Raw genomic sequence first — 25,181 nt, 5'->3', positions numbered from 1 at the left:
AGTGTTTTGGTTCTTAAAAGTCCCGGCGATTTAAATCTTTCAATGAGAATTAAAATTGAATATAGTGAGACTGCAGAAGTTCTCTTTAGGTCCTTGTTCACAGTTTACGAGTTGCAGAATTTAATTCAGCACTAGGATTTCCGTTGGCAACATCGAGCCTGAATGCTGAAACATTTGGTTATCGGACGCATTCGCATTGTTCGTCAGCCTTCACGAATTGCATCAGAGGTTATTTATAGACTTGCAGTATAGTCATTAGCAAGGACACTGAGAAAAAAAAAGCAACTTTGTCTGTTGTTCCTCCGAGCATTTGTGCTCAGTCGACATTCTACATTTTATCCTCCGGTGTCTTTCATTGGAAGAAAAGGAAAATGAATTGTGGATTTTTGCGAATACTGTTTACCTGGTTTCATATCCCCTAACCGTTTCATGCACAATCCGATAAGGGTTACAATATCGGCCTACGCTGACGCAGCGTCACAGTAGAGGTTACTACCACCGTGCTTCCAGCACTGACACGCTTGCAATAAGTGTTTCCGTAAAGTGAGGCCGTGCACTGGCCTCCACAAAATGTCTTGTAAATGTCTCGTGCCGTTGGCTTTGCTAAAAGGGAAATTTCTTTTGAACATCGATCGCTGCACTCATATCGTACGACTGCCGCTCCGCAAGAGCTTGTTGACTCTGCAACCCGCACTTGCAACCGGCCGGGGTAACCCCCGGGGCCGGCGAGAAGGGCAGGGCGTACAGCCGCTCCAATTGCAGGGCCGCTACCTCCTCCTTCAATTTCGCTGTTGCGTTCGCAGCCTCCCCCTCCGCAAAAAAAAGCGCCATCCAGAAATGCAACCTCGGCCGCCGTTTATAAAAGCTCGGCGCATCAGGTGCTATCGCCGCATTCGGCACAGAGAGAGAGAGCTAGCGCAACCGGCCGATTTGTCCGCGGAGTTGTTTTGCCCGCCTCCGTCGCCACCAGCGCATGATTTCTTTCTTTTTACTTCCGCTCTCAACTTTTGTCATCCTTGCCGACCCCGCCACCTTCTTTTGCTTGGCGGTCTAGTATTTCCGTGACTGGTGCTGCTCCGTTCCCTACTTGGAGGAGAGTCGCGCCGGCGCTTTATCGTGGAAGACGTCGTGTTCTGCCGGTCGTCCGGTGCAATTTCTTGATCTAGTATTGCTTTCCGCCCGGCAGTGAGGAAACAAAAAAAGTTCAGAAAAGAAACTAATCTGACGCGTCGTGTAACGAGCGAGCTGCCGTCGTCGTCTGGGTCCCGGGGTGTCACAGCGCAGTTTCTATCTTCGTGCTTTCTTTTTTAGCTCTCGTTTTCCCGCCGGCCGGTACCGGTGTCGTCTGCTATCCCGGCCAACGAGGCCTGTCGTCTGCTGCTGCCGTTAGTGCCCAACAACTGCTCGCCTCCTCAGTAGTACCAGCGCAACGAGCAAGTGTGTCTACTCTTGTTCCACGGCTGCTGTCGTGCACAGTGCATCCGGATGTTTTTACGTCACGCATATAGTGATCGGACGCACCGGTGCGCGTAAGTGTGGCCCAAGATTAGTCGAACAATCATCTGTGAACCATATAACTTCTTCTAGCAACTGCTATTGAAAGGAGCTCAGACTTTTGGAAGGAGAGATGCACCGCCACGAGAACCACGTCTCTTGTCATGGCACTCTCTCCGAGTGCGTCTTCTGCTGCGTGTTCCTCACGGCGTTCTCTTCGGCGGTGGTTCTGAACTCGCCTCCTGTTGCGTACAACTCGGTGGGAGGAAGTCGGCATCACCCGGCGACCGTGTACACATCTTCGGCATGTGACGACTGCGCTGCCCGCAAGCTCGCCGAGCAGGACAACAGCGAGGAATACCGGTACGCTCGCATTGAGCTTATCAAGCAGCAGATCCTGAAGAAGCTGCGTCTGAGAGAGCCACCCAACGTACGGATACCGAGGTCCGTACTGCCTTCGGTCCTCGCCGACAAGGACGTCCTTCTCTCGCAGACCGAAGCAGACGACAGCAGCGAGAACTCTCGACGCCAGGACGACTTCTACGGGACCATGCAAACGGCGGTGATCTTTCCTCAGAATGGTGAGTGGGGCTTTTTATTTGTTTTAACTTGGCTTTTGGCAGTGCAGATTTTTAGACGCTGTCAAAAAAATTGCGGCGGCCATTATGCACTTTGATTTCATCAAACTAGTCGCATTTGGAGAAATATTGTTCTCAGTGTTAGGCAAAGTATAATCAGACAGACAGAGTTAAATTGGTTCACAGGAAGGGAAAGGCGCAGTAACTGTCACACTTGCTCTGTGGACACCCGAACCGCGCCGTAGGGGAAGGGAGGAGGGTGGGAATGAAAGTGGAAAGAGAGAAAGAGGAGCCGTAGTGGAGGGCTACGGAGTAATTTCGACCACCTGGGGATCTTTAACGTGCGCTGACATCGCACAGCACACGACGCCTCTTCGTTTCGCCTCCATCGAAACGCAGCCGCCGCGGTCGGGTTCGAACCCGGGAACTCCGGCACAGTAGTCGGGCGTCTTACCACTGCACCACCCCGGCGGGGCAGACAGACAGAGATGTTTCGGAATGCTTTTTAATATTCTTGATTAGTAGCAAGCAGTTTCTGTCAAGATGATGCTATATATCACAAAAGATAAGCTCCGCCGCGGTGGCTTAGTGGTTAAGGGCGCTAGACTCCTGAACCCAAGGCCGCGGGGTGGAATCTTGGTCGCAGCGGCCACTTTTAGATGCAGGTGAAAAGCAAGGCGCCCGTGTACTGTGCGATATCAGTGCGCGCTAAAGCCCCCCGGGTAGTCGAAATTTCGGAAGCCCTCTACTACGGCGTCTTTGTGACGTCAAACAATACAAACCGAACCAAACAAACGCCTGCTCTTTTTATTTTCCTAACTAAACAACGCGCACCTTCATATCATGCCGGAAGTTGGCTTCTTAGCAAAACAGCGCGCAGGGTGACGGGACACAGTCAAGAAGACAGAGACACAGCGCTGACTCCGAACTGAAGACGGCTTACAGGAAATAAATATTAGAAGAATGGACTAAAAATCAAACAAAAAGCAAGAAGGCCATGAACTCGTCTTTTTCTTTTTCTGCCGTTACTTATCGAGAGAGGGTACATTTCTTCTTTTCCTTAATGCCAATGATGACGTGCTTACGAATGCTGAAAGGTTCTTATGTATGATTTACGCTTTATATATTCCGCGTATGAGCTGCCGATTACATAAAACAAGAGCTCAACTCTGTGTGTGTCTTCTTAAGAAACTGTGTTCCGTTACCGCGCGTGATGTGCTGCTAAGAAACGTACCAACTCGGCCAGCTACTGTCCGTTATGTAAAGCTGGCTATCAGCCATTTTTTTTTTTTTTTTTTGTGGCTTCCGAAGCATTGGGTCTATGAATTACTTCAAAATTTTGGCGCCGAGCAGAATAGTGAAAATCCAATACCTCCAGAAATCAGTTTTAATGTGAAAACGTTACAAGCCCCGTTATGAAAAAGCCGGTGGCTTGAACAAAAACTCACGCTTACAAGACCGTTGTTGTTTAACTCCCATGCCCATCCCTTATGTAATGCACCATACCAGGGGCCTTTGAGGTATCAAATAAACAAATAAATAAAATAGGCAGCAAAATCTACGGGCATGCCGCTTGCAGGTGGCAGTTGGCAGGTGGCATGGCTGTGCGCTGATTGATCGGCTGCTTGTGTGACGTCACGAGACCACGTGTCTTGGCCAAAATTGCAGGAGATGCCAACTTGGGTTGCACATATGAGATAGGAATCGAACAAATGGGGCCATTGGATCCAGTATCCGACACACTATACCACTAGGCCATGCAGGCAAGCTCGAGCGATTTGGTTAAGCACGGCTTTGTATCTACGTCGCTGTTTATTTATTCAACACTCGCCGCTCTGGCTAATCTGGGCAGCCCGCATCGTGGCTCTCCTCACTAGCCTGCGTCAAACTGGTGGTAATTGGCCCGTGACACAGCCGGGCACTGATTCCAGGGCTGACAGCAACGTCTATGGCATAAAATACGGACGACGTCATCAAGCTGGTTTGCGGAGTCGATCACACTCAGCGGGAACACGGTTCCTCTTGGCTGCACACATACGGAGTGCCATAACACGTAATGTTCTACCTAACCCATTACTAATAAAACGTAGCATGACTCAGAACTTTAAGGTGCTGAGTACGTAAAAGTAAGGTGTAGAGTACGTAAAAAGTTACGCGTAGTCAGGACTCGTAGTCACTATAATGCTCTCGATTTCACACATGTCAGCAGTCTTAAGTGTCTGTCGATTTTCTCACTGCATCTCGCTTCACTGCTTGCTATCCAGCCATTTACACAAAGTTGCGTCGAGCATATGAGAACTAGGTTTTGCAGACACTGCTGATTACCTCCATAAACGATATGAATGGTGCATTACAGGGCTTCTTTTTCTGATCGTCTTTTTTGTTTCTCACATTTCTTTTTATTCATTGGCACGAAAATTGCTGAAAAATGTAAAATTAAGAAAATATTATATAGTATAGCGCACGTAAGTATTAAATACGTTCGATTATTCATCCCAGCCCAAACTTTGTTCACAACACCAGAACGTTTGAGAAAAGGGCACGTTCACCGAAGAAACAAACGGCCGATTTGTTTTTCAGCCTCTCGGCAGGCTGTTCAGGAGAGCGCCACAAACTAATAGCGTTATAGAAGCGTCACATTAAATGTCGCAAGCTTTATCGCGACAGCGGTATTGGTTGCTTAAATTGCACTTATTTCCGTAACGTTTTCATGGCAAGCGTTTTTCTGATTTCTCGAGAAAAAGAATGCATAGCAGGTGTAAAAATTAATAGCCGCATTCAATAGCATTCCAGGAGTAACATTATGAAGAAACTTGAGGTTTTTGGCTGTGCTATTATTAATACACATGTCGCATAGAACTTCGAAGATGTTGAATGTATTTGCCGGATAAATGTGACATGCAAACTGCGCATTCTGTTTGAAATTAATGCAGTGCTTCACGCCCAAAGCCATACATATATATACCTGGTATCACAACTAAATGTGACCTCCCCCCTCCCCCGCCCCTTTTATGTAATACCCTCGCAAGAGGACCTTAAGGGTAATGGAAATAAATAAATCGCACAGTGGGGCCCATCGCCTGAAGAATCAACTTAGAGTTATTGGGAACCACCCATCCTAATCAACAGTATTCTTCCGTTCGCCAAAGTTGCTTATTATTAACTGTTAAATAGCAAATTGTATACTACATTGGGAAGAAAGTGTCTGGACAAAAATGGTAGATGGTTGCGAAAAATTGCTAGCTACGTTGTTTCCATCGAGCTACAATTTACGCAGATGTATTTATTGGCCTTCGAGGAAATCACCTGCAAACCTATTGGCGATATCCATTGGTAGATTGGAATTTGCCTTCCAAATCGTAACGCAGCGAATCAGCCTTCGTAGAGCAGCGGAACATGCAAAGCGCACGGCGGAAGTAATCCTAAATTTGTTCCAGAAGTTGAAATCGCATCCTAGCGCCAAACTGTGTTGCGATTGATAAATAGGTGGGAGCTGGGCACTCTGCAACTTACTTGTGGACGTTGTTAACGCCGCAGGCGTAGACGTTTTCCGATAGACGTACTATAGATATGCGCGCGCAGAAAAATAAATAAACAGCTATTCCCAGTGTCCCGAACCGATATTTCTGAAACAGGCAAAAATAAAGCAAGAAATCCCTCAACCTCCGAAAGTGACGATATCGCTTACTGCAACTTCCGGCGAAATCCGACTCTGGTCGGCAGATGGAGCTCGCGTTGTTCGAGTTGTTCCAAATGACCAGCGGAATACGTGCAACATACTTTGGTCGACCAGTGAAATTTTAAGTCTTCATCTCCGAGCAAGAAAACCTGCTCCGGCGCGACCATTGGAAATCCAGTAGGGTAAGAGCAGCAGAGTGTGGGCTAGTTGTTGTTCCTTAAAAGCGTTAATTGTTGGGCTAGTTGGTGATCAGTCTTAAAATTCAGCGCCTGGGGTGTACGTCTCTTCTTACTGCGTGCCCTGTCCTTTTGCGCTTAACAAGATGAATTTTAAGTTGGTGTTCCTTTATATCATTTTTACTGGGGCAGCACAGCAAAATACATGTACGACTATGAGACACGCGGACACGAGGCGTCAGCTCTTGTGAGTGTACTCGTGTCCTAGTCGCATCTTTCGCTGTTTTGCGCTCGTACTTATACATAATGGAAATCGCAGTAAATCGCTCGTTCAATACGCAGCGTCTCAGGAGTTTGAAGCGGCGCGGTCATCACGTGGAGGCTTTCTTTTTATTTTTACGCTTTATAAAAACTTTACATATTCGCTGCCTTTATGGAAGCAACGTGGCTAGCCGTGTTTCGAGACGACTAACACTTTATCTCTCAACCAGTATAATGAAAATGCTGGCAAGTTTTTACTAATCAATGAATTTTGGCGAACGAAATAAACGATCAGCACTAGGCCAATTGACTTTCAACAGCTGGTTCCGCTACGCTAGGATGACAAGCTTTGCATTTTAAACCTATAAACTGTTAATCCATGTTCAGATGAATTAGTTATTTGCACCTAAAGCACGTTGCAGAGTTCCATACCTGCAGGACATCGTGTTGTTTAAAATATTAGTTACAGCCAGTTGGAACACCTGATATGTGAGGGAGTGGCATGCATTGTAATAGATGTCAGTCAACAGCATCTGCACCAGCCTGTCAAAGCAGGTTTTGGCTTGTTCAAAATTAATAACGCGCTCCTCGCATTAATTGGTGGTCTTTGCATCGCTCACTCTTACTTCTTCGCCTCAGAAAGGACCAAAAAGTATGGGAGATTTTTTTTTTTTGTTATCATTCTAGGAATTTTTTGCTCTGTGACAGCAGTACCGTAACAATGACAGCTACAGACGGCCAGTCTGCGGCTACACGGCTACCGTGCTAGCCTACACGTAGACGGCAAAGGCCTTCGCATGTGCTGCGTGGCATGCTACCACATCATCGTCGCGGGTGGCTAGCGACGATAGCATGCTTGCCATTTTGAACAGAAGCCGTACACCAGGTGAACTTGGACGACTATATGACACCTGAGTGAAACCGATTTGCGTCCCAAGGAGGAAAGATCACTCTGAAGCGCTTCAACAGCGTTTCGACCTGTGATCTAAAACAGATGCAAGAGATTGAGAAAGAAAAAATTATCGCAAGGAGTGCCGGAGGTTTAGAACGGAAAGATCTCGTGAGCACACAGGTCAGAAGAAAGGAGGCTCTGATGTCATAGTAAAATGAGTTGCATGGAGTATCCCATATGATAGGCACAAGAGGAAAAACAACAACAAATGAGCAAAAACCAAACCACAAGACACTGGGAAGACGGAAACGCAGATAGAGTCATTGCAAATTTGGTACCTGGGACCGAATTACGATCCAATCACGTCAAAAAACTCACAACCCGTCACAAGTCAACCAGCTAGCCGCGCTCCTATTGGTCGATTCTGACCGGCGAACTTGTCGATCAAACTTGAGTTGGGCCTGTTTGGCAGCTCTGTGACAGTTTTTGTGATGTGATCATAGTGTAATTTGGCCCCTTTCCGGGATTCGTGTTTACTTGTTTGTCTACACGCTCGAGCGAGCTTTAAACCGCATCGCACGTCTTTCTTTTCTTTCTTTTTTTTTTTCTCACCGCGCCTCGCGTCGAGCTAGAGCCATCGTCCATCTCAGCCTGATAAAAGCAATGACCGCGATTAGCCGAACGAAGCAAACAGGCGGCTCGGACGACAGTTTCACCGAAAACGGGCCGCAGGTCGTCCCTTCTCACTGCAACACCAGCTGCTGTGCTTCTGCGAACGACTCGCTATCGCGGTTGTTTGCGCTGCCGTAGCTGAGCGTGTTGCCGAGCACGTATTCTTGTATAACCCTGAGGGGGGGGGGGGGGGGGGGGGGCGACGAATCCCTCATCTCCCAGGTTCCTTCTCCTCTCACAGGTTTCTCAGAACGCTGCAGTGTTTCCTTGCTATCGTCTCTTGAGAGCAGCACTGCTTCTTTTTCTCCTGGCACACTGCGTGCACTCGGCTGTCTGGGTAGGCAGCGAGTTATTAGAAGCGGCGAGGGGATACATCTATTTGCAGCAAGTAATGGCGGCAGACCCTGACTGTGAAATGGGAAGAGCTACGAGGATAGAAATGAGGTGAAGTGCATTCGCATGGGGGGCACTCCGCACAGAGGAAAAGTACATTCAAATTGTCCTTTACCAGTACTCGCTTATAGGTGGCTGAAGCGTGAAGGTTAACATGGAGGATGAACATAAGGTTGAGGATGGTGCAGCGTCCTATCGAAATGATATCGAATGCAGCGTGAGGAGGCAGGAAGAGAGCACAGTATTACACGGAACAAGCGCGAAATAAGTATGTCCTTGGTCTGGACTTGTAACGCGGAAAGCTAATGCCGATCGTCATTCTGGAGGAATGGATTTTAAAAGAAGCCGGATGAAACAGAATGCAGCGGGGAGTCAATTTTGCAGATGACTATAAAGTTTTCGGTGTTAAAAGGGCGACATCAGGCACCAGAGAGCGTATTCGGAGGCATATGGGAAAAGCTAGGCGGACGGAAATCGGGACATAATCCACTATTTTCTAGCGGTAGTATAGGGTACTTTCTCGGGGTGAAAGGCGTAGACGTAGCAGTATGATGTAAGTAAAAAGTTGTGCATTGACAGTCCCACAGTGCCCCATAGGCAGTTTTGTCAAGGTGGGCGAGAGCCGCAGGCGAGACGTGAACAGGTGGTGAGCGGCATGTAAGCGGTTGAGAGGACACGTAAGTACAAGAATGTTTCTGTTGCAGTGATGTCCAGCTGGACATCGGACAGGGATCAGGCGTGAGACAGTGGGCAGCACTGCATGCATCTCTGGCACTTCAAAGCTGCAGAGCGTGAAACGTCTAGAGGCATCATCCATTTGGCTGGACGAGCTTTTGAAGCTTCTCACTATATGAGAACTCAGCGTACACCAATCTAGAAAGCAGCAATGTTTTTGAGAAAAGCAGACGCGTATTCGTAGCATCAGAACGAATTTCCGGACATGGGCAGGCCTGCGCGCCAACGAAGGCGACCATGTTGGCTTGGACAGCATTCAAATTTGTGAAGCGCTTACAATAAGCACCATTGGACGTTCAGCGCTCGTGCTTATCTCGTAGACTTAGTTTACGGACGTACTTTTATTCCACATTTTTTTTTTTTTTTTTTTTTTACGCCGCGATAATTTTCCGAAACGTTTTTTTCAACACGCCCAATTCTCAACAGACGGCTAAAAAATGCAGGGGGAGAAACTGTCGGTACAGAGCACTCATCTTTTACGACGGCACATGCATTGTGAGGTTACAATTATTAAGCAAAACAAGGTATATAACTTAGAAAGGCACTAGAAAGGAATACTCAGCGGGCGGAAAGAAACTGATGAAGGTTTAACTACCTAAACCTGGCTATAACAAGCGAAATCACTAGCCGATGTGTTTTCGTGTTGCCTCGAAGATATCGGTTGGACTGTCTCGGAAGCCGATGTGCGGGCGAGATCGAGAGGTTGCCGCAAAGTGAGACGATGTCAGATGGCTTGGCTAGGCACTGAACATCTGGATTAGTGCATTCGCAATAAATTTATCGAGATGAAGGGACGCAGGCAGCATGTCGTCTGCGAGAAATCGGGGCCACATATGGGGTACTACGACCAGAATGAATCGGGAAGCCAGGTTAAGCTCTGTTGCTTACATCGACACACTGCCATTTGCTGAATATTGCAAACGGGTGGCGTGATGCCAAGGCGTCAAAATCCTCATCGAATATCTATTTACTTTCCAGTAATGACAGCTATAAATTAGTTTCTTTTTGGAGATGCATCATAGTTTTCATAGCTGCCTTACGATTTGGAGACGAATTCATCGCCACGTTCGATATTTGTGAACCCACGAGGATTTTTGCCATCCAGAAATTGACGCTTAATTAATGGTACGGAGAAGATACATTTAAAGTTCGGTCCGTAGCCGTAGCATCAGTAGTTTTGTCTCTTCTACAAAAAACATCAACAACAAAACAGCATGCAGGATATAAGTCCATCCCACTATTCGATTCACAACAGACTACACAAGGATTTGCTACCACTCTCTGAGTTTGTGGCCCTGTGCGGCGGAGCATATTCTCTTGAGCCTTTTCTGCTCGAAGCATTGTACTGCTTGTATGAGAACAGCTGACGTTAGTTGTCAATGCATGGACAACGAAACGTGTTCTCCTCGCGCTAAAGGCAGGAATTCGAGTAAAGGCACTAAATAAATTCTAAAAACATGACGTTTTGAGTGGAATCTTAATAAAGGGGAAATTATTCCAGCCGAATATCCTTTCCGTAAAGAGCCTATGTGATATGTGTTAATGTCCACTACCTGAGGGAAGTAAAAATTGATTTGCTCAAAGAGGTGCAGCCTTCGTCGAGAGTAGCCTCTCGAATGTGAAGCCTATACCCTTAATATATACAGGTAGCATATTGGCTTTCACAAGTATGAACACTGAGCACTGACGTGTGCTGACGTGGTGGTGAATTAGATGGGCTCCTTTTCTGGTAAATGGCCTTGTTCTGTTCAGCGGGGATTGAGAATGGGACAGCCAGTATGAGGCACGCTTAAAAAGAAGTTTATTAAACAACACGCCCGACCCTACGTACTGGAAGGATAGACAAGGAAGCAATTGGCTTTTAAAAACGTCGAAACCGTGACACTTCTTACGCCATGGAAATGCGATGTGGGAGCATGAGGCCAGCTGAACGATCGAAAGAAACCAGATTTACGCACCGAACAAAATGTCCCTCACAACACGAACTGCTGTTAATTGTTCCCCTCAACGGACGAAAGAAAATATGAAAGGTTTCCTTTTGGTTTGGTCGTACAAGAACTGCTTCTTGGCATTGGTCGCGGAGTCAATATATGATGACTCGCAAACTGCGAGTGAGGTTACCTAAAACTTTCAGCGGCTACTGCTGTTTCAAAGATGTGTCGCGTTAGCAATTTTAGCTGGTTCTGAGGGAAGTGTTGGCGCGAACGCTCTCGCGTGAATTAAAACAAAATTGGCCTAATTCTATTACCCCTTCACTTTGGCAAATAGTGCGACAGAAGTAGGGATGACAGATATGCAGTCATACGCTGCTACATCTGTAGGCTACGTATTAGTTTCCTGTTTTCGCTGCCACAATGATCAGCGGCTGCAATGGAGTCAGCCCATCTTGTCTACGAAGTTTGTGCAACTCCCTGGGACGTAATAAGACAGCAACCGTAATGATAAAAACAAGTGGACCAGCCAAGTGCCCCACGCCCAAGTTCCGGCTTTGCTTGGCCAAGGAAGAAGGCATTTCTCTGCTACGCTTGCATTCTGGCGCTACTACTACTACGACTACTACTACGCCAGATGGGGTAAGGCGGAGATAAGGGAGATCCGGTGGGCTCAACGCGGCCCCGTCATGTTTAGGGAGATTCGGAAAAGCCGGAGCGGCTCGCGTACAAAGGGCGTACCGAGGGCTGCCCGCACCTCGCCGGCGTGCCTCGTCCGTCACGTAAACGAGATTGCCACCGTCTCCAAGAAAGAAAGAAAAAAAGCAGCAGAGGTCGTGGTAAACAGCGTGACGGTGCTGTTTTTATCTGCAGCGGTCGTTTGATTAGTTTTGAACGGGGACGCCCCTCGCTTAGTGTCAACATGGACCGCTGCTGTCTCTTTATCATCATCATAATCAGCATCATCATCGTCGTCGTCGTCGTCATCATCATCATCATCAGCCTGACTATACCCACTGCAGGGCGAAGGCCTCTCCCATAGTTCTCCTTCCTGTCTCTTTATATGGCGACATATTTCGGAAGCTGCTTTGGAACTAAACAAGACGCCCACCACCGACCTCGCATCCACCCTGTCTGCCTCGGTATAGCCCCATATCGAAGGAAGGTCGCAGTGGGAACGGGTATAACAAAACTCTGTGAACATTCTTCATAGTAGCGCGCATTACTATTCACTCTGCCAAAACTGAAGTACTATGGCTACCACTTTCTTACATGTTAAACACAAAAATACCATAGCTCAGTCTACCCCCCCCCCCCCCCTTCCCCTCCCATGTTTTACCATCGTTATCTTGACGGGACAAACAAGAGAAATAATTTATTTGGCAAACATTTTCCATAAGAGCGTTCGCAGTCCGCTTGAAGTTCAAGCAGTGGCAGCCTTTTTTCAAATTCCGACGTGCGTTAAAGGATGACAATTAGCTGATACCAGCTGATGCCCAATCAGCTGATAGCACTCCCGCGATGCCTGCGATACCTGCCTAGATCCGCCCAACGGCCGTCGGTTCCAGGTCCACATGACAGCACGCTGATAAAGTAACAGAGGTCGCTTTCGGCCAGAATTTGCCGTCATGCAACGCCAGCTGTCGTGTAGTGTCGGAACGCGGCAACAAAAGTTGAGATCGCCCTGCGGACACACCACTCCATCTTGGGTCTTCAAAAAGGCTGCAGCCCGACTGAACGAGCAAGGGCGCTGGATGATGGGCCTTGGAAGCCATGTCTACGTTCTTTTCCTCGCAAAAAATGGGAGTGCTTAAATTCGCATGGAGTCTTTAAAAAAAACGAAATTCTTGGGGGAGGAGAGGGGGGGGGGGGGGGGGGGGGGGCAGTTTCTTAGAATTTTTGCGGTGTCATAGCAATCAATATTTTCAAGTGATAACTGAAACCCTTACATACTTGACCATGTCACAGTAATCTTCGACGACATTGTGAAGACTCACAATAAAAGCGAAAGAAAAGGATTGTCACAGCTCGTTTACGAAGCCAGACACTGCAAGCAATATCCCTGCAAATATTGATCTTTTCAATCCCGACACCTGGGACAGCGACACATCCCGACACCTTAGGACAGCGAAAGGGGTCTACCTTCAATGCTCCCACCGCAAAGAAAGCGAACGCGATTCTTGAGAGCGTTTTCAGGGGCTCAGTTTAATTGCCTCGAAAATAAAAAAATAAAAAAGAGCCTATGTTATCAAGCGGCCCACGTTTTCACAACCGTAGTGCGTCACCATTTGTTCAGAAGCGGTATCAAACCGAAAAAAAAAAAGAAAAAACGAACAGCAATGCGCAAATTGAGAGCGCGTACATCGAAGGCAATTCGCTGACGCGGTTAGCTGAAAGATTCTGGCGCTGTGATCTAGCCAACGGTCTCTCGCGATTCCATGAACAGGGTCACGCGCGATAGTGGTGGAATCCGCTCGTATGACGTCAGCTGTCGGTGGCCTTGGCTGGCGGTTCGAGACAAGTAGTCGCCATCAAATGATTCTCCGGTCACGCGTCGCCAAAGAGAAAGCCTGTGCAATCACGCGTCACGGTTGGAATACGTTAGTTGGACGCGGAAGCGGCTGCATAATTCTTGCCCAATGAATCTATGCGTTACAGGAAAGGCGAGCTATTGTAAGCAATTAAAACGACATCCCTCATGTGAATCCGAGCCAACTTATCTGCGCAGTGTCCGTATGGAGGTCAAAACGCTTGTCTAGAATACCTATACTACGTGCTCTGAGCGTATCTATCGATAACACCTGGATAAACAGTTTGGATAAATCATGCTCTATTATAGATTTACATATCAATTCTAGCTTAATTGGCTTGGTTTCCGGTGCTTAACGGTTAAACGTCCCAAAGCGACTCGGACAATGAGAGACGCCGTAGTGGGGGACTCCGAAAATTTCGACCCTCTGTGGTTCTTTAACATGCATTGGCATCGCACAGCACACGGGCGCATTGTTTTTCGCCTCCATGGAAAAGCGGCTGCCGAGGCCGGGATGCGATCCCGCATCCTTGGGAACAATAGTCGCCACCACGGTCGGCCTTATTGAAAAATAAAAGCGCACTCTTAAGACATCACATGAAGGAATATTATTTCTTCGAATGTGTCTTAAGGATGCGCTGTTTTGTTGTTTTCTTTTTTCAGGAGAAATGAATTACCAACTAGCCCGCTCTACCACCTTTGCTTGCCTTATTGGTCGGTACAATTTTTATAGCTACTTTGGAATTCGGAGCACACAACTCGTGCGTCCCAGATAACTGTTTTGCTCTGTGTACATGCTGAAATACTGCTGGAAGTTCAGAAGACCGCTTCTTTGTCGCTTTAGATCACGTGATGTGGCTAGTTTTGCATCCGCAGTATTTCGAATCGAAGATCGTAGTCAGTCATTAAAGCTAGTACTCTCAAGGTAGCTCAGCTTCACGGCACACTGCCTCAAAAAAAGAAAAAAGAAACTATAAGGCCTGTAAACTTTGGTTAAGAAAAAAAAATTACTAACCGAATTCTACAGAGTGACTGTGAGGGTCGTGTTGTGAATATCTCCGGATAATTGAGGTTTTCGAGAAAATTGTACATCACGGAAAATGTTATAGAATAAGTTCTATGACATTTTCCGTGATGTACAATTTCTGCCAAAGCGTACCCGATGGGTGACGTAGTTTGCTACCTACGTACCTTGGTGTCAAAAAGGCTCGATTAGAATTGCGAAAATAACATATAGAAGACACGGCCGCTATGTCTTTTTTTTTTTTTTTTTTTTTTTTTTAACGCGCCAGAATGGGTGCAAGCCGCACTGCGTGGGAATTGATTCCGCTGCCTCTCGCTCTGCAGATGAGACCACATACATCAAGGCATAGCAATGGATGTGGCCTTCAAGAAGACAACCTCTCAGATAGTTTTTTTTTTTTTTGTTCATAACGCCGCTAAAATCTAGAGTACGCTGAGAACAAACAATCGGGGAACTGATTCGTCGAATTCAATCAATATTTTACGCGCATCGAAGAGATTGCACGTATATACAGATAACAAACCATGATTGTTCGCCACGACGCCTTGAGAGTTTGCGAAGATCTCACGCAGTGAGCATCTTATAAACATTTTGTAGTTAATGCATTTATTTTAACTTCGTTTTCTGCAATGCTGCCCCACTGAAGCTTCAGGGCTTACCTGCATTACCTTCATTTGATGCATAATTTCATGCCTCAGGGACCGTAGGATGGTCTCTGTGGAAGCACAGTGGAATATTACGTGTGATAAGGCTTCTCACGCTTTATTGTTGGGGCATGATCATTGCCTGGCTCTATCGTCGGCTCGGGGCTTAGCGATTCGCTTGTAAAGTCATATAATAAAAAGTATCACAGAGCTTGCTGTCCACTCCTACTGGCCTCGTTGCCTGTGCGTTGCGCGAGGGATAATTACAGTGGATCCGCGATAATGACGAACGATGAGATAATACGTGCACATTGCGTTTCACACTGCAAAAAACTGATGAGCAAAAAAAACAAAACGTTAATGGAATGTAAAAGCGTAGATATATCGTTTTTCTCAATAACAGAGTATAGAATGTTGAGCTAATTGGTCTAACATCTTGGAAGAAGGCAGCAGAGCAGGCAACAAAACAGAAGAAGCACACACAGAGACGGACTCTGCTGCCCTCTTCCAAGAAGTCGTTTTTCTATCTTACGATTACAAGTAAGTAATACGTTGGAGATGTTCACCGGCTTGGCGAAGCGGCGCGTGCTTGTAGGATTTATAACATTTGTGTAGCACTTCATGACTGGAAGGTAAGAGTACTTTATCATTCTGGACTCTTTTGACTAGCATATCCTTCCATTAGGGAGAGTAGGCAGGTCACTTCATTTTGTCTTCTATTCATATCCTGCTCCAATGAGTATATCCGCTCGAGCACACTGATCAAGGTGCGGCATTTCAGCAGCAAGTAGCAGGGAAAATGTGCACGGTCAATACGATCGTGAGCACTCTTTTTTTTTTTTTTTTTTCCTCTGACAGGTTAATCGATTTGTACATGATAGCTTTCCTCCGTAGCTGATAGAAGCGAACAGCCACCCGCGGACTGCGTCGGCTGCTTACAGCGCTGCGCGTTGGTCCCTTTCGTGTCGCCTCAATGAACGCCATGACACTACCGCACGTGCCGCGTTGTATCGCCACGTCGTTTCCGCCACATTGTGGACGTTGTGAAAGACCGTACGCAAGCGGCGCTCACGTCCGTTCCACGGATAGCGAAGATTGCGCGGGGCTCTCGTCTGCTTGTTTCCTGCGCTGCTGGTTCTCATTCTACGCCGGGAGGGGATCGTGAATATCTTACGCTCGATGGGCATTGTTGCGCGCTGCTGCTCTTCAGCGGAGCCTTACTTAGGCCGGATGGTCGACATCCCTTTAAGATAAGACAGGTTGTGGCTGCTCGCTCTAACACCATTAAAAGCACACGGCTATCAATATTTGCACTGGTGTCGTGCAGACGCTGTATGACGCGTTTGGTTTGGCTTGGTTTGTGGGGTTTAACGTCCCAAAGCGACTCAGGATATGAGAGACGCCGTAGTGGAGGACTCCGGAAATTTCGACCACCTGGGGTTCTTTAACGTGCACTGACATCGCACAGCACACGGGCGCCTTGCTTTTCGCCTCCATCGAAAAGCGGCCGCCGAGGCCGGGATTCGATCCGCGCCCTTGGGAACAGTAGTCGAGCGCCGTAACCACTGCGCCACGCCGGCGGGGCATGACGCGTGCGTACACGTGTTTGGAACAGAATTGAAGTTAGGATAGGTTTTATAAGTCGTAAGAACACGATGGTGCCTGCTCGTGAATTATCGATTACTTTATTAGAGATGGCAAAAGTGCTTTTTTACGAAAACAGTGTCTTAAAACCAGTTCAGGTTATACGAACTTACTACCAAACCCGGAAAACTGCATGCACCGCCCCAGCAGCCTTCTCTTCGCATCTGGTCGTTCTCTTTAAGGAGAAGTACATGTTCTCCCTCTGATTCGCGCATGAACTCTGCCCCCCCCCCCCCCCCCCCTACCCCCCACCTTCTCCATTCTTTTCCTCTTTCAAAACATCCTTAATGACGTAGCGATGGGGCTCTCAAGAGGAGCAATACCTACTACATGCCCAAAATATTCGGCGCTATCTACCGAACTAGAACATCGCGCCCTTTTAAAACGTGTTCAGGAGAAAATTCCAAGAACAAGATGGGCACAGTGAGTTGTATTAGCGCTGCAAGAAAGGTAGGCTGCTCCCTGTGGCTAACAGACGAAGTTAAGGGCAGGGGGCCGCACAGGTTTGTGGATGAAAAGAGCTTCCACGGCCTTATACATTCATCAAAAGCTATCTTATGACAAAGCGCTGCTGTAATCGTAACAGTATGCTTCCTCACCCTTCATGTCCGTGTGGAAAGACCTGCAAATAGAAAATCGGGTTTACTGATCGTCGAGGGCCAGGACATGTGACGTCATCATCACGTTAGAATTGGGATGGTAGGGCAATAAGGTATGTCCGTCAAGAATCTTAGTGATCCTTCTTCGTGTATAAGATACTGAATGGTGTCTTATGTAGCCAACTATTTAGTTCTCTGTTTGCAGTTAGGGTGCGATTTAAAAGGACCTCATACAAATATTCAGCTTAAGATCATTCCTGGCGTCATTCTTATGATTCTCTTATGATTCGCTCGAGATGGCAGAACGTGTCTCCGTGGTATTTTGCTAATTTCCAGTTACGCTGCAGGCAATTATTAACTAGTTAACTAGCAATTCGGATACAACCAAATCGAAAGCAACGGTTAGTGTTTATTTATTTTATTTTTATTTTTGCTCAGAAAAAGAAGCAGACGAAATCCCGCAATTCTCCGTTAGCATAAATGCAGGCGAAAAGAATCACATTTTAATCGGGCTATCCATAGACTGCAGGCTAGTAGTATTGACGCCCTGACAAGCGGCTACTGGCTGTCGCATTTTATACTTTCAATCGTCCAGTGCATCACTGGGTCTACAGCAACTTTTTTCTACACTATCAGCGACAGACTAATTACGTTACCTTCGCACGGGTCGCGAGCTCATTTTGTTAACTAGGTTGAACAAGTGGATAAAAATATCTAATTTTACCTTAATTATTCAGCTAAGGAAACAGTTTACTGAGCACTAAGCTAATGAGGCTGTTCAAAAGTAAACTAACAAAGCAGAAGGAACAGAAGAAGAAAAAAGCGCTTCTTGTTCGTAATGTACGTATACAGGCATTCGCACACTTGTGCAAACAATGACAACAGCTCGCCCTATATGTTGCATAGAAATGGCTGAGGATACGAGGATAAACAAACCATATCTGAGAAACTGGTATGCTCTAAATCGTTCCCCGTTTCCGTCGTGAAAGACGGGCTTCCTTGAAGGGCGTGTATGTTATTCAAGGACACTCTTGGTGGCATTGCATGTAGCGCCCAAAATAAGTGACCGCAATTTATTTCCAGGTGTATTCCGCGGCTGTGCTTTCTAAGCGAGTTCACTGAGTGTCTCAAAACCTGCAGACCTTCTGAACGGAACCCCGACAGCAGAGGCCAGGGAGAGCCTCTTTGCTATCAAAACGGGGGCAGTGTCACTGGGACATTCTCGCTCGCAGCCTGACCCAGCCGCCCTTCCTGCAGAACGGAGATAACCCCGTTAAGCGGTGCTGTGCATATGCGCTGCCCCCTTCTTCCCTTCTCCCTTGAAAGCGATCTGTCTGCCGAAGAGGTCACATTGCGGTCCCCGCCACAGCAGTCACTAGGGGCTCGTCAGAGCCTCTCTCTCTTGGTTACGGGACGAAGCATTCTGACCTGCTGACGGCGTCATTGGCGTTCCGGAGACGTACAAGTAGCAACAGCTCACCACTCATGTTTTTGTGCGCCGAGGTGTTCTTTGCACTATATCTTTTTTGTTCGCTTTTGGATGCGATGACAGACGCTGTCTGTCGCTGTCACCACACACACAGGTTTCTTGAGTTTCTGAGCCACAACTGTCGTTTTGTTCTTTACCTCCTCTCTCTTCTTTTTCCATCGCACGCAGTTCGCTGCCAACATATGATTGTGGTGATTTTGCTTTTCGAGAGCAAAGCCGTCGGATGAAACAAGAGCGAGAAAGAACATATTTGCGAACGAAACAAGGAAAGAAATAAAAGTGGTTACAGGTCAGGTTATCGCAGTCTCAAAGCTGCGCGTTGCGTGGTGTGATGCAGACAAGAGAGGAGTGTGCGGTGAAACCGAGATTAGCGACGTCTCGTGTAATGGACACTGTGGCCATTTACCTCGCCGAAGTGACGTCACGGCGAAGCCCGAGCTGCACGTTTCGCGGTTACGTGAAATAATGAAAGAAAAGAAGCGTATGTGAGAAACGAACGCTGTGACATTTTCACGGGCGAATAAGTACGCTTTTGTTCAAAAGCGTTGAGACCAAAGGGCCATTCTTTTTCGCCGCATTCCCGAAACTTGCTGGATTCCTCAAGCACAAAAAAGCGAAACAGGAGGAAGATAAATCACCTTCCATATGCTGATACATGCAACTACCGGCGCGTCAAAAATGCTTTACTACGCGACGCGGAAGTAAGTCCTGTGTCCTGCGGACTTTTTACTAAGGCTATTTGCAAAACACTAGATGCCCGGGGAACGGAAACTGATTTTATTTATTTGTTATTTTTGCTGTCAATGTAAAACATGACAGAGGGTAACTGCAGTAAAGCTACAGGCGTAAAAAATAAAAGAAATATACAGAATGTAATGAAACAAGCCATGAAAATGGTCATACTGACATTGATTGCGACAGCATGAGCAGAACACAGCACAAGATACTCTTACACCAGCATCACCGAACAACAATGGACACTGAAAATTGGAACAGTGATAATACTGCAATTGTTACCACTGAAAAGGGAAGGTCGTTCCAGGCCACATATGTACGATGTATGAATGAGGCGGGAAATGCTTTGGTGTTACATGGCATTAATCCAACTTTGTGCGCGTGGTCGAGGCGGCAGGATATATAAGTCGCCAATGGGAGCAACTGATTGTGCAGTGTTTCTTGGTAATATATTTTGGGAACCAGGCACAGGTGCGCTTGCTTCCGGCGTGGTGCTAGAGGTCATAAGTCAAGGCTTGGTTTTATGGCAGATGCACTGGCAATACGATGATAGGCTGACAAAATTAAATGCGCAAATTTGTTCTGAACTATTTGTTTGGTTAGTAAAGATTTGAACACCTGGATTTCAAAATCTTCGAATGTTCGCCGCTAGCGATGTATGACACGTTTAGTGTCATACATCGCCCCTGCCTCTACTCTCCTTCCGTCTCCTCTCCCGTCCTCTCCTTCGTGCAAGAAATATGCATGCAATAAAGCACGATTGTAACAGTTTTATTTACTGAAGAGAGCTACAGAAATGCTTTGACTCCTGTCGCAAATATAGCGAAACTGACACTGTTTTTGAACACAGACTGAGGCAAGTTCTAATGTTTTAAATGTTATCTCTTCTTTCCACGTCCTGGTAACCTAGCTTGCCTTGATAGCGTAACGACGGCATTTCGTTTCGTGTGAATCCTTTGGTCCGAGAGAAGAGAAATCAATTTGTTGTGATTGCAAAATTAAGCAAGTGCTCTTAAAATCCAGCGTCTTGTCCGACGAGGTCTGGCTGACCGCCCCTTTTGGCCGAGGATAGCCAGACAAGCCAACAGAGATTGACGGATGATCATACGAACCTGTGGGGAACGGCGGCGGTGGTCCTTTACCTTTCCCCTTACATTCGTTGCCGCCTTCGATTTTCATTTCGCCATCACTTTTCCACATCGCTATTACTTGGCCTTCTGGCAGGTGGTGGAGGGCTGTGAAGGATAGAGGTGGGCATCTGACCAAATGCGTGGGTAAGTAGTGGGCTCCTCTCACGAGCATTTGATATGGAAGGAGGATTTCTAGAAAGGGTAGATAAAGGAGGATTGGAGGTTCAAGTGTATAGTAGATATTTGAAGATCTTCTTAAGAGCAGTGTGAATGGGATCCTGTCATGAACGTCTGATGGGCACAGATCATATTATTGTTGTCATAGTAAAACATTCACAAAGGCATAGTCTCCAACTCATATAAACACATCTGATGACTATGGTCATGTGTAATCCTTGACAAGCATCGTCTATACAATACCGCACTATTCTTATACACCCCTTACATCTATGAATGTGTGAATTTCGGGCATAAATGGTTTGTAGCCGTTTTCCGTACAGTCACTGTAAATTGGCTTCAAACACTGAAAGTGGCATTCTCATGTTCGCAGATTCGCATGACTGCATCACTCGGGGACCGCACCCGGGCAGCTGCTTCGTCTTCCATTTGAGTGCTGAGCTGACGAGCCGAAGCGTGGCCCACGCCGAGCTGTGGGTCTTCAAGGACCTCGACCCAACAGCGTCCTCCTCCGCAGTCAACCACACCTTCGTCGTGTCCGAATTGTCCGTGGTAGGCACACACCGCAGCAACCGCCATCACCCGCACCATACAACGCCTCGCAAGAGTGTGGTTGCCTTCGAAAGCAGTTCTTCCAAGCCGGAATGGCTGCGTTTCGACCTGACCAGCTTGGTCGCCGATTGGGCAGGCCGCCGGAATAGGCCCAGGAAACTCGAGATCAGCTGCAAGACCTGCAGCAATCTCAGGAACGTGTCACCTTCGCCGTCTCCATCCGGAACGCCTATAGGGTCGACGGGTGAGAAGCAACCCTTCCTTGTGGTACGCACGGACCCTAATGCCTCGGGTCCGTCCCGGTCCCGGAGAAGCATCGACTGCAACGGGTCCATATCTCGGTGCTGCCGCGAGTCCTTCTACGTGTCCTTCAAGGAGATCGGCTGGGACAGCTGGATCATCCAGCCGGCAGGCTATTCGGCCAATTTCTGCCGAGGATCATGCATTCACGACATCAGTGTCAACAAGTACCACCACACCACGGTGCTCCAGAGGTTCCTGCACAGTGCGGCTGCCGCCGGCGTCAACAACACGCTCAAGCTGAGCCTGTGCTGCACGCCATCACGCCTCTCCTCCATATCGCTCATCTTCATCGACGAAGACCAAGTGCTCAAGCAGAAGAGCCTGCCCAACATGGTGGTCGAGGCGTGCGAGTGTGCGTGACAGGCCCATGTCAAATATAGTGCGCTAGGTTATACAAAAAAGAACTTCCATCTTTCCCGATCAGGGACTCGTGACTCAGTGCTCTTCAATCGCCTTTGCGAGTGTAAGGCAAAGGACAAACATACTCGGCGGAGTATCTCCTAAGAAACAGTATTTCCTGAAAGTGTGTTTCTGAAATTAGATTTAAATGTGTGCGCAGTTTAGTCCAATGCATAATTTTGAGGCTTTTAAAAGCGCTGCACTTTCTGCATCAACATCACCACAAAACCTTTGGCAATTACGTGTAAAAGTCAGCATCCATTGATGGATATAGCGCACCAGTAGTCTTTCACGGTGAATTTCTTTTTACCGGAGTTATGCGCCGGATTCCTTTATGCAGTTGGAAATCGCCCTTGAGAAGCAGTTCACTATCCTCTGCCTTTTCTTTGACTTTGAAGTTTAGATATTGAGCTGTTGTGGGTAATTACCACTCTGAGGTAGTTCCTCCCAATAAGAATTGGGAGGAAAGAAAATAATTTCCAGGAGCATTAAACTGCTGCTAGCAGGCCAGATTCTTAACATTACGAAAATAGATTTCTTGTCCTTTTTTTTAACATCACAGTCTAGCGCAGAGATTCACCAACTTTGATATTTGGAGAACAGCACCCTTCAGTAGTGTTAAAACCCGTGCCACGTTGCGCGAAAAAGACGATGTCTTCGCCTTTCCTCTTCACATAAAGTCGTGTTCCAGGATTATGCGCAAAGCTCTGTCCCAGAGACACGACCAGGACGCGCCACAAAACAAGAAGGAACACAACACGTAGGCGGCACGCATTTGCGAGATGCAACAGTGAGAAAAAGACTCACAACGCGATGCTGCATTTTCAGTGTGCGACAGCTCAAAAGCTTGCTGCTTTCAGTCATGATTACCGAGGTCATCAGGGGCCCCGAGGACGCAAGCGCACGTTGACATCCTGAAGCACACAACATACGCGTGTCCACGTGCACACGGCCGGACACAAGTCATATACGCGTGCACACGACGACCCGACGACGAACAGCTTGGAGGCCCAGGATTATCATTATCTGAAAATGTCTTGTGCTCGCTCGTAACTAGATCTCTCAGAATGAGCCGCGGAGTAGAGAAAAACTGTATCTCGATCCCGCCTTCCTCCTCGCCAACATCCCTCTCCCCCAAAACGCGCTTCCCCGGCCCTTTCTTTTTGAGTATATGGGGGTCGAGCTGATCTGTACCGCTCAGCCTTTCTGCGAAGCTGCGAAGACGTTCGTGCTTTTCCCTGGTTGCATGTTTCCTATACAAGCCTCGCACGATGGAACATTTCCGTCTGACTCTTCTGCAAACGCTTCTCAGTGCGGATGCGAGGACATATGTGACACTTTGCAATCGCTGCCGTCTTTCCCTCTCACTCGTGTCAAGCCGCTGTGTTGGGGAAAGAATGAGTTTGCGACCCCCAGCAACAAGATTTAATTTGCCCTGAGAGCTCATCCGATGCAGAGGCGCACGAAATAGCACGTAGCACTGAGTGAAGGTCGGGAGGCCTACTTTGTGCACATTTCAAGAGAGAAGTTCCAATAATTTTAGAACTTTTCTTCAGTACGTTTCCTGGGTCTTCTTCGAGATCACTTCACCGAAGTAGACCTCATGTTTCATACTCTAGTCCTCTTGAACATTGTGATGTCCCACACTTCATTTCTATTTTTTACTCGCAATTCATATATTACACCATCTCTTTAGGCATACTTTAAAAATTACATTGCCTAAGAAGGCAAATTTTACGTAGCACACGCTCACGTTTTCAAATAAAGTGTTTTAAAGACTAGGTCGGCAATCCTCAGTCCAGGTCACGCTGACCTCAAACATGACAACAGCTTGGGGATGACTGAGACTAGCAGGAACCGCTCGCACCATCACTACGCTTCTCTTATTTGGGTTTGTAAGCTGCAACTGATGCTCCTGTTCCAAATGTTATACTTACGTCTGAACAACTTTTGTAGTTATTATCCTTCTTGTTTTCTTTCCTTCGACAAATTTCGCAAAAAAAAAGCTCTTCGTTTAGCCATTGCAGCATGTAGAACGATTCCCTTTGTGAATGTGCTCTGCATTTGTTTTTCGCGTATAGAATATATATTTTTCCTCTTAGTATATTTTAGCTTCATTTTCTGTGCGATTGATGTGAAAACGCGAAATATTATTTATCTTGTGTGCAGAGAATGTATTTATACAGCGAATGATTTTTTCTTCCCTCTATCTTTTCGTAGTTTTTTGTATGCCTGACCGTGAACATGTGCACTGGGATTCTTTCCTCTCTGTGTGCTCCCTTGTGCGCGTTTATAGGTTGTTCGTTCTTCTCACGTCGAAAAACAAGAAAAATAAAAAATATATTTTTATCTTTCATTTCTAAAGCTCTCCATGTGTAACTCTTGACCGCGGCTGTGGAACAGGTTATCTGTTATTTTATTACATGAACGCGCTCACCGATCCGGATCATCCATCACCCCACGAAAAAAGAATATGCAATTCAATTATCGTTGTTTACATGACGGGTAATATCCCAACTCATTGCGTCAGATCAATATACTCGCATTTACTGTCCACTTTTCCTTTGTAGAAAGTGTAAGGCGGGGTTTGCCCCACTTGAAAAAATTGGGGGCACTTCTCCTTCATAAAAAAAAAGGTAAGGCGTGCTCAGCCTGGATTGAACAGATTTGGGACATTTTTTCTTGCTAAAAAAAGGTGATGTGCGGAGCCCCACGAAAAGGTTGGGGACATTTAGGCTCCCTCTATCAGGATATGACGCGATGACATTAATGGATGCCGTCTGCCGGCTCCCTCTTCAGGCTCCTCTTTTGCGTCCATTGTTATCGCTTAATCAGTAGTGTTTTGTTTATGCTTCTATCATCTTACAGATACTCATTAGCATACAGCTGTAACATACCTCATCATGTGAAAAACCACCGTACGTAGACATAAAGCCGCGCTTTACCGAAGACGAATGAATATCGGTGGGGACAAAGTACACGGAGCAAGCTATTTCTAAAAGTTTTCACGCGTCACATAATTGAAACTGGCAGTCGTGGCAGGTGCAAGCCGGTAGTATACGCCAGTGCGCTTTCACTTGGACAGATAATTTTTTTTTATCTCCGATACAGATGGCGTGATTGTAAATTGAAAAGAAAAGCGTG

General features: G+C 46.9%; 1 protein-coding gene across 1 annotated transcript; it reads left to right on the top strand.

Annotated features, from left to right (window-relative positions):
- The first annotated feature begins 890 nt into the window (after positions 1–890).
- LOC146180861 (protein dawdle-like) lies at positions 891–24,393 on the top strand. The gene is made up of 2 exons (XM_084576189.1): positions 891–2,075; positions 21,157–24,393. Exons 1-2 carry the CDS (start codon positions 1,628–1,630, stop codon positions 21,996–21,998), a joined length of 1,290 nt encoding a protein of 429 aa, XP_084432315.1. The 5' UTR covers positions 891–1,627; the 3' UTR covers positions 21,999–24,393.
- The last annotated feature ends 788 nt before the right edge of the window (positions 24,394–25,181 follow it).

The sequence above is a fragment of the Amblyomma maculatum genome, chromosome 8 (genome assembly GCF_055883805.1).
Source record: "Amblyomma maculatum isolate TAMU_Amacu chromosome 8, ASM5588380v1, whole genome shotgun sequence".
In the NCBI taxonomy this organism is placed as follows: Eukaryota; Metazoa; Arthropoda; class Arachnida; order Ixodida; family Ixodidae; genus Amblyomma; species Amblyomma maculatum.
The sequence above is the reverse complement of the archived record's forward strand: the minus strand, read 5'-3'. Positions and strand labels throughout refer to the sequence as shown.